This window comes from Nerophis ophidion, linkage group LG09 (assembly GCF_033978795.1).
Source record: "Nerophis ophidion isolate RoL-2023_Sa linkage group LG09, RoL_Noph_v1.0, whole genome shotgun sequence".
Taxonomy (NCBI): domain Eukaryota; kingdom Metazoa; phylum Chordata; class Actinopteri; order Syngnathiformes; family Syngnathidae; genus Nerophis; species Nerophis ophidion.
Genome location: NC_084619.1, coordinates 27,172,732 through 27,183,116, shown reverse-complemented (window position 1 = coordinate 27,183,116; position 10,385 = coordinate 27,172,732). Strand labels below are relative to the sequence as shown.

The following is a 10,385-nucleotide window of genomic DNA, read 5'->3' as shown; positions in this document are numbered from 1 at the left end:
CTTTGAATGTTTGACCAAATACTTATTTTCCACCATAATTTACAAATACATTCTTTAAAATTCCTACAATGTGAATTCCTGGATTTTTTTTTCACATTTTGTCTCTCACAGTTGAAGTGTACCTATGATGAAAATTACAGACCTCTGTCATTATTTTAAGTGGGAGAACTTGCACAATCGGTGGCTCACTAAATACTTTTTTGCCCCACTGTAAAGCCAAATGATAGTTTTGAAAATAAACATGCAGTAGATACAGTGGCGGGCCGTGCGTTTCCCACCTAGGCCTTCAGTGATGTCCGACTTCAATGACTACTTCTCAAAATACCATCATTTATGTCACCACATGACCATTGCTGGAGAAATATTATACAAGAACACATTTACGTTCTACTGGGCATTGTACAAAATGGGTTATTTTCTGGCGCATTTAAAAATCAACGAAACCCGCATTAGCAATTAAAACACATCTTATGTGGTACTGTCAAAAAATTAAATTGAAGAAAACACATTAAACATGAAAACATTAAGAAATAAAGTATCTGAACTCACATTTAATCACCAGGAGAGTTGAGCTGCTTCTGGGGTTAGCTGACATCGTCTCACGATGTAGTTTCTCTTTAAATATCCTTCTTGAAAATGAATGAAAAAATGAAACCCATCCAGCATGTCTACATTCAACTGCATGCTCTTCACTACTGTGGTATGCTGAATAATGGAGTTCTTATATTACCTAGCTAACATCACAATATATATCTGCCTTAAGCCAGCTAAAAGGCCTTACTGACAACAACTCGTGATCTGATTGGCTATCACAACTGTCTGGTCAAATGTTTGTGTCCGTTCACTTACAATGTACTGATGCCCGCATTGTTGATTCTGAAGGCCCTGGCATATTTGGTACAGCATTGCTGAATTCTGATTGGATACAAACTCTATAACCTAAAAACAACAGCGCTGGAAGGAGCATTATATGATATGAAGAGAATATGAATACTTTGAAATATTTAGGGAAAGTTAATAAAAAAAATTTTTATCTTTAATTATGATCATGATTTCTGGTTATGTTAAGCCAGCAGAGAAGGCCTTGCTGACCCTGACGGCATCAATGTCATACTACCCTCTGTATCAATACTAACAACGCTTGTATAGTGTTGATTAAATTATTATGACAACACAATGTGAAAAACTACAAAACATGTGCGCGTATTATGGAAGATAACTGAGAGCCAGCTTCAGTTATCATTACATTGTCTCTGTTAAGCCCACAATCATTTATTTGTGTTTTACAATGTGTTTTATCCAAATTAGTTGAAATGGCTGTTTAATGAAAGTAACTGTTATGACTGGTCCTGGTGAGCTCATGCAATTATAAAAGATTTTGTTATTGCTGTATATAAACATGTCACTCCACTAAAAGGCAGAAAAATGTCTACATGTGTTTAGTAATATGACACTGGGGCACCTGAGAAGCCGTGCATGTAGAAAAAGTCTTGTGAAATATTGATGAGCCGCATAGCATTTCTCATTGAGGCAGCATCACAAGGCACAAGCAGAGAGCTATGGGGACTGTCAAAGAAACTCTCAAGTGTCCAGCATGCCAAGATGTCCTCACAGACCCTGTACAGCTGCCGTGCAGACATAACTTCTGTCAGACTTGCATCCAGACTGTTTGTGAGAAGGGTCCTCTCTTCTGTCCAGAGTGTCAGATCCTGCTCCCATCCAACTTCACGCTGGAGATCAACGCAAGCCTTCAAAGCAAATTGAAGGACTTTGTTATCCAATCGTCAAAAAAAACATCTTCGACCGTCGTCCACTGCGACCACTGCATAGAGACACCAAAGGAAGCCATTAGGACCTGCCTGACCTGTGACGCCTCGCTTTGCCAGGCCCACGCTTTGCTGCACCAGCAGCGATCTGCACTGAGGGATCACACAGTGGTGGAGGTGACCCAGGATTTATTGTCTTTAAAATGCAAGGAGCACCGTGACGAGCTCAAACTCTTTTGCTTGGAGGAAAAAGTCCCTGTTTGCTGTTTGTGCGTCCTTGTTGGCGCGCACAAGAACCACAAAGCTGTCCAGCTGCATGACGCCTGCACAGACTTAAAGGTGTGTTTTTGCCATGTCTGGATTATGTTTTATTAATTTGTACGTCTGTCTTTAGAGCATGTTGGAAACAACTGTTAGTGAATTGCTGCAAATGAGATGTGAAGCAGAAAACGCCATCAAAGACTTGGAGTTCATGTACACACAAACAGTGGTATACAGTCACTATGTTTTATTCATAGGTTTGCATTGCAATAAGATGTTTTTTTCCCATTCCTAGATGTCTGCAGCAGATTTCAGAGAGAGACTCACAGACAAGTACAACAGGATCCGGGTTGTGTTGGATGGCGACGAGCGGCTAATGATGCAGATCATAGATGCAGAGGAGAATTGTACCACTGAGTGGCTGGAAGCTCAGAGAGCAACGATGGAGGCTCATATCAACGAGATAGACAAGCTCAGAGTTTCCAGCAAGTTACTCCTTGAAGAAAGACATGATTTGAGATTCATACAAGTAGGTTATTCAGTGTGATATTTTTTTGTTTTACCAATAAGTAGTTTTTAAACTTCATACAATGAATTGGTATTGGGTTCTATGATGAATTAGACTTAGACTTGCTTTATTATCATTCAAATTTGAATGACAGTACAGCGTATTGTACGTACAGATAAGAACACAATTTCGTTGCTAGAACCAATTAATAGAAAGAGTCTGGAATGAGCTTCAAGTGCTCTATTCTCCCATGTGCTTGAGTAAAAAAAAGCTGTGCAGATTCTGGCCGTGCAGCATTCTCCCTCTTGATTAAAACTATCAGTCCAAGATGCGAAGTTTGGGTGGAGTCACTTTAAAATTTGGCCAATCCCAGTCAAATCTGGCCTTCTTTGTATTCTCCCATCGACCTAAGTACTTTTTCTCCTACACATTTAATAATAAGTCCAGCACCCCGGGAAAGTGAATCATTATATTGAACTTGAAGTTTGGATAAAGTGTGTACACCACACATAATAAAATGATAAAAGAAACTTCTAGAAAATAATCAAATCTATTCCGGTCGCTTCAACCAAGACACCAGGAAACATCCATTGAGATGAGCATAAAAGCAATATAATGCCTCTATAAAAAATCAAAATGCAAATCATTTATCTGCTGTGTCTTTGTGAAAGTGGATAGTGTGACCACAGCGTAAAATACAAGGTGGCCGTGCATATGCAGTTTGGACATCCTGGGGCATCGACCCGATTTTCCGGACTGTAAACCTTAGCAGAATTTAGAAGAAAAACTGTTGTTTTATATATTAGCTGCACAAGACAATAAGCAGCAGATATATACCCTCACGTTGTTAAATGACATATTTACATAGAGAGATTTTGTGGATGTTTATTTATATATTTTAATTGTTTCCACATTGTGCCTGTATTTCGGCAGTAAAAAGATGATAGAACAAAACAGAAAAGTCATCCTTTGTGAGATTAATAACATTTCCCCTTTTATAATAAGGTTCTAGATGTTTATTTGGATTCTTCTTCTATGTACTTTGTAAAAACTTTTGGGTTCAAACAGTTTCTTGAAGTGGATCATTTTAGTACATTGTTTGATTTCTTTGTTTAATCCATCTCATAATTCAGCAATTAAAAAAAAAAATCCATAGAGTAGCTGCACCTTTGTATAAACCGCATTGTTTAAAACTAGGCAAAATCTAGCAGCTTAAAGTCCTGAAAATACAGTACCTTTCAATTGTACTTATTTATTTTGCAAACAATGTTTAAATGTATGTATTATCATTATTTATTCATTTTAGTTTTTTTTACTAATGTTATAATTTCTATCCCCAGGACATTTAATAAATACAACAATTTTGGCTGGATCATTAAACTTGGTGACTGTTTAACAGTAATAGCATGTATCAGATGCAATAAAAAAGGATGAGGAGGAGATCAACAATCACTTTGTTGATCACATATGATCAAACAGAATGTAGCACACACACACACACACACGCACGCATGAACGCACGCACGCACGCACACACACACTCACACACACACACACACACACACACACACACACACACACACACACAATGTTGTCCATGCAAGCCCCACTGACACCTCGCAGATCTACGAACGTATTTTACTAAACAAAACGCCACAAATAACATGAGGGTGGTTATAATAACAAGTGAGACTTCTTTGTGTCATCTACAGATTATTATTCACATCGGGTCAGGAAGAAGACGCCGTTGTAGCGTGCACACACACACTACATTATCATGATGACATGAAGTACACATAAAAATAACTGTTTGGATTCATAAATTGTTATATTTTTCATGGATTTTAATTACATTCACAAAAGAAAAATGTGTAACTTCAAATATGTAAAAAAAAAATTAAATAAGCACAGCCATGAAAATAGGTATAACATTTATGTATATCTATAAATATATATATAAATGTATAACATTTATGTATATCTATAAATATATATATAAATGTATAACATTTACAGTATCTGTCTTTACAGCAAATCACTGAACAGAATCGTTGGTGAGTATAAGTTTCTTATTCATATTTACATAACAGGTGTGATTTGCCACAATATGTTATTGTTTAATCGTAGTGAACCCCCAAAGTTAGCTCCCGTTCAGCAAATAGATAAAGAGCTGTGTGAACCTGACAAGCTGCGAACAATCGAGAAGCTGGTGGATGACCTGTCTGTGGCTCTGTCTCAGCACTTTCCCCGAATGTGGTCCTGTAAGTACAATCCTCTTATTCAGTAGAATCCAAAACAATCATTCTGTCAGTTCACTTTCAAGGTGTTTCTCTTGAATCGGTGGCTTTAGCACCCCCATGGAAACGTATTATGCTTGATGCAAATACATTGTATAACTCAGTGACGTGCAATGAACTAAACACCAGGTGAGTCATATATACTTTTTTTTCTTCTTTTTTTTTAACTTAAATTCATATGTGCTGCTCTAGTCATTGTTGATTAAGGTTGCACATTAGAGTTACAGGGGAAAAAAGGGAGTTATTCGCTTTCATAAAAACATTATCATAATGATATTATGATATGACAAATGGGTCCAAAAAGTATTTGATAAAGTTGTTATTAAATACTTTTTGGTCCTGTTTGCTTTTAACAAAATAAATCAAGTATTGTGAGTGTATTTTACCTTTCTGTATTTGTATCTGAAGCAGCAATAGCTATCCTCCATGAAAACATACTTTGTTTGATCGCATTCATTTTGTCTTAAAGTCTAGTTTCGAGAAGTATTTAATCTTGGATACAGTATATATTCCTCCACACTGGCAGAAACATTAATTTAATTCAATGTCATTCCAATAAATTAAACAATATTTTGCATCTGACAAAAAACACTCACAAACGCTGGCTTACTCTAATAAAAAGGCCATGTTTGTTATAAAAACAGTAAAAAAAACAAAGAAAATAAAAAAAATGCTGGCTTCCCCTGGAGAGACCTGTGTCTGCTAGCTTGAGCTTCTCCCAGTGTGTTGAGTCAGAGTACTGCTGAGGCATTGAACTGCAAGTTGACAATGTATCCCCTACCTTGAGGCAGAGGTACTTGCTGCCTCAAGACCTTCCTTTTCCACATGGCAACAAGCATGCGCCCCCTCGCACGCACACGCCCAATACACACTGTGTGTAGATGTGGAGGCACGGCTTGTGTCTGCCTCACTTCTCATCTGCTGCATTGTTTTGATCAGGAAACATGGAATTTCCGCGATTTTGACCATGAAAGTTATCAAAATATACAGGAACCACACCAAAATCACATAGAAAGCATAAACCAAAAGAAAAATATTAAAACTGATTTTATTTTATTACTTCGTTTTGGAACATCACATGGTTAAGCCACCTGGTGGCAGGTGAGGCACTGCCTCACTTGCCTCCCCGGACAGCACGTCACTGGTATATCTAGGCAAAGGGAGACTTTTCTTTCTTAATCCTGTGTATGCATCGCGATTAGTTCTTCATATAAACGGAACGATATGGACATTTTATCAGTCGAAATAGGAGAGCAGATATCGTACAGTAAACTATTGTTTTATTATGTTTGTAGTTCTTGTTTAGCATATACATAGCAATACTGCTACATGATTCTTAGGGTTACACATTAGCTACATTTGTTTAGTAGAGCTCCTAAAACTTGTAGCTTATCGTCCTTATATTCAGGATCAAAAATGTAAGTTTCTTGATCATAATTCTTCCCAAATTAATTGTTGGCTCTCACAAAGTCTGCATGATTTTTATTGTTGTTGGTGATGAAGGGATCTGTGGTTCCTACCTCTACGTCACGCAATGATGTGTCTGGCGAGCTCGTTATCTCTCAAAATGGCTTGGGAGTCTCCAGGAGATTGATACTATTTTGATCATATCTATTTACTCGCAAACTTTGTAAGTCGCTGGGTGTCATACAGCAGATATAAATGATAGCTTTAATATAGAGGCAACTTGTTTTTCCTCTCCACTGGTACTTTAAATCATCATCTTACCTTCACACTGCTTCCTTTGTGCAACTATCATGTTATCCTGCAGCAAGTTGAGGGAGTTTCACAAGGCAAGCACATAGCTGTCGTAAGTTTCTGATAACCTTATCCGTCTCTTTATTGATGACTTCACAAGTCTCGTCTGAGCATAGTGCTAGCCTGATTTGATCAAGTAGATTTGATCAGCTAAGACCATGACAAGCAGTCTACTGAAGCACATCATTGGTTTGCCTTGTTTTCATTCCCTGTTTCCCACTTAAATGTTAAACAACAAGATATTGTACGTAAAACTAAAAGTTAGCCAAAGGTCTTCGCATGCGTGTAGTCATTAATCAAATTCAGGTCAACCTAAGTTCATCTCATATGTAATTGCAAGCATACTATCTTCTTTATAATGCATGAATATTTATTACTGCAATGAGGTGACGACTTGTCCAGGGTGTACCTCACCTTCCGCCCAATTGTAGCTGAGATAGGCTCCAGTGCCCCCTGCGACCCCGAAAGGAATACGCGGTAGTAAATGGATGGATGGATGGAATATTTATTAAGAAAGCTTAAAAATCAGTCTAAATCGTAACTAGACTTAGTCTCAGACTTAGACTTCCTTTTATAGTCATTCAAAATTGAACTTTACAGTACAGATAAGAACAGAATTTTGTTGCATTAGCTCATTGTAGTGCAGGAAAAAAGACCAATGAGATGCAGATATAAATAAATAGATTACTGTCCAGATAAATATATTCCACTTTTGCATATGCATCCATGTTTATGGATGTATATTATATTGTCTTTATATTCCAGCAAGTTAATCTGTTTTTTGGGGGGAATTGAGGGGATTAATATGATGCGTTCAAGACTCTTATGGCCTGAGGGAAAAAGCTGTTACAGAGCCTGGAGGTTCTGCTACAAAGGCTGTGGAACCTCTTTCTAGAAGTCCAGCAGTGAAAACAGTCCTTTTTGGGGGTGGGAGTAGTCTCTACAGATTTTCTGAGCCTTGGTCAGGCAGCGACTTTTTGCGATTTCCCAGATAGGAGGAAGAGGAGTCCTGAAGATCTTTTCCGCCGTCCTCACCACTCTCTGCAGAGACTTCCAGTCTGAGGCACTGCAGGCTCCAGTCCAGACAGAGATCAGTTGGTCAGTAGGCTCTCTATAGGAGTGGTTCTCAACCTTTTTTCAGTGATGTACCCCCTGTGAAAATGTTTTTAATTCAAGTACCCCCTAATCAGAGTAAAACATTTTTGGTTGAAAAATAAAGATAAAGAAGTAAAATGCAGGACTATGTCATCAGTTTCTGATGTATTTAAATGTACAACAGTGCAAACTATTGCTCATTTGTTGTGGTCTTTCTTGAACTATTTGGAAAAAAAGATATGAAAATAACCTAAAACTTGTTGAAAAATAAACAAGTGATTCAATTATAAAAAATAAAGATTTCTACACATAGGAGTAATCATCAACTTAAAGTGCCCTCTTTGGGGATTGTAATAGAGATCCATCTGGATTCATGAACTTAATTCTAAACATTTCTTCACAAAAAAAGAAATCTTTAACATCAATATTTATGGAACATGTCCACAAAAAATCTAATTGTCAACACTGGATATTGCAGTGTTGCATTTCTTATCACAGTTTATGAACTTACATTTATATTTTGTTGAAGTATTATTCAATAAATATATTTATAAAGGATTTTTGAGTTGTTGCTATTTGTAGAATATTTTAAAAAAATCTCACGTACCCCTTGGCATACCTTCAAGTACCCCCAGGGGTACACGTACCCCCATTTGAGAAACACTGCTCTATAGTGCCTCTGTAGAATGTGGTGTGAATGGGGGGAGGGAACTGTGCTCTTTTCACCTGACGCAAAAAGTGCATGCGCTGCTGAGCTCTTTGGTGTGTAGGGACCAGGTCATATTGTCAGTTATCTGCACCCCCAAGAACTTGGTGCTGCTTGCCATCTCCACTGCTGTGCCATTGATGAAGAGTGGAGTGTGGCTGGGCTGGTGCCTCCTGATGTCGACAATGATCTCTAACTGAGACTTAAGACTTTTGAGACAGTTTTGCACAAATAATTGGTTGAACTCCAAATTGTGTAACTTTTGGGTGATTTGACAGTTTTTGTAATGACACAAAATCAATCTCTGATCTTCATTTCTACTTGCAGATTTTTGTTGCCCCGTTCTAGACCTGAAAACAGCCCATCCAAAACTGGAGATTTCCCATGATGGGAGAGAAGTGTGCTGGAGGGTGCAACCTGAAACTGACGCTCCAACCACTCCGCCATATGATTCACAATACAGCGTCCTGGCTAAAAAGAGCTTCACTACTGGCCAACACTACTGGGAGGTCATTGTGCAAGAGAAACCCTATTGGCTGATAGGTGTCACAACTGGGCCAGTCAATGAAGACCATGGTCCAAGTTCAAAGCCTCCTGTTGTGGGTGTGAACAACACTTCTTGGTGCATATACCATGGAGAGGGACAATATCTGGCATGCCATGATACCCAGGAGAAACAGCTGAAAGTTGGCAGGAAAGTCAAAAAGTTGGGAATTCTTGTGAATATCCAGAAGGGGGAGCTGTCGTTCTACAATGCAGACAGCATGACCCTGCTACACTCTTTCTGTGTGGAGTGCAAAGAGCCTCTTTTTCCTATGTTTAACCCATGCATTGATGTCAATGGATTAAACCGGCAACCATTTACTATGTTCTGGATTAAGGACCCATGGGATTGGGGTGTTAGCATAGATAGAGGTGAAGTGTGACAGGAAAAGTTTAAATGTATCATCCATCCATCCATCCATTTTCTACCACTTATTCCCTTTCGGGGTGGCGGGGGCGCTGGCGCCTATCTCAGCTACAATCGGGCGGAAGGTATCATCAATATGAAAATGTTGTCGAAACACAAATTAAGATATATTTCCTTTTGTAAATATAAATAATGTGGCATATCAACTCATGAATGTTTTGAGATAAGAAGCGGCATAGCTCGGTTGGTAGAGTGGCCGTGCCAACAACTTGAGGGTTGCCGGTTCGATTCCCGCTTCTGCCATCCTAGTCATTGCCGTTGTGCCCTTGGACAAGCCACTTTACCCACCTGCTCCCAGTGCCACCCACACTGGTTTAAATGTATCTTAGATATTGGGTTTCACTATGTAAAGCGCTTTGAGTCTCGAGAGAAAAGCGCTATGTAAATGTAATGCACTTCACTTCAGCTGTGTCTCTGCTAATTGCTATGCTTTATATTGCAGGCAAAAAATGTAGTTACAAGTATCCTCGCCATTAGTTGGCATAGCAAATATCAGTGAACTTGCCCAAAACATCTGGTCTTATTCGGGAGCATTACCTTACAGCTAGAGAAAGACATAACTTGGTTTTTCCCAGCATTGAAAATAATAAAGTGAATGAGAAGGACAGTCCTGGGAAGAAGAAGTGGATAATAAAAAATGAAAAAATCATCAATAACATGACAGAATATGTAGCCACTAACTGATGGTCTGCACCATAATGAAGCAAAATTTGTCTAACGCCAGCCAAGAATGTTAAAATGATATCCAAACAGGGAACGATAAAAATGTCAATATGGAGAAGCTGCTGATGGTGTGTTTGACGAAAAAAGCATGGATACAATGTAGAAGTTCTCCCTCCAAGATAAATGATGCACATTGTGATTACATTACTTCATAAAAGTACAGTAGTTCTTAGTAGAATATTTTATCATATTGTTATTGAGAAAATATTATCTAAAAGTCTTTTTTTAAAGGCACGGTGCATGTGAAAATTGTGTGTTTTGGGCGGGACAGCACCAATTGAATATGTTAGTTTGAGATACC

The 10,385-nt window shown here is 38.3% G+C and overlaps 1 protein-coding gene across 1 annotated transcript; it reads left to right on the top strand.

The window, feature by feature from the left end:
* The first annotated feature begins 1,559 nt into the window (after window positions 1-1,559).
* LOC133559768 (E3 ubiquitin-protein ligase Midline-1-like) lies at window positions 1,560-9,317 on the top strand. The gene is made up of 5 exons (XM_061911835.1): window positions 1,560-2,105; window positions 2,161-2,256; window positions 2,323-2,516; window positions 4,663-4,796; window positions 8,719-9,317. Exons 1-5 carry the CDS (start codon window positions 1,560-1,562, stop codon window positions 9,315-9,317), a joined length of 1,569 nt encoding a protein of 522 aa, XP_061767819.1.
* The last annotated feature ends 1,068 nt before the right edge of the window (window positions 9,318-10,385 follow it).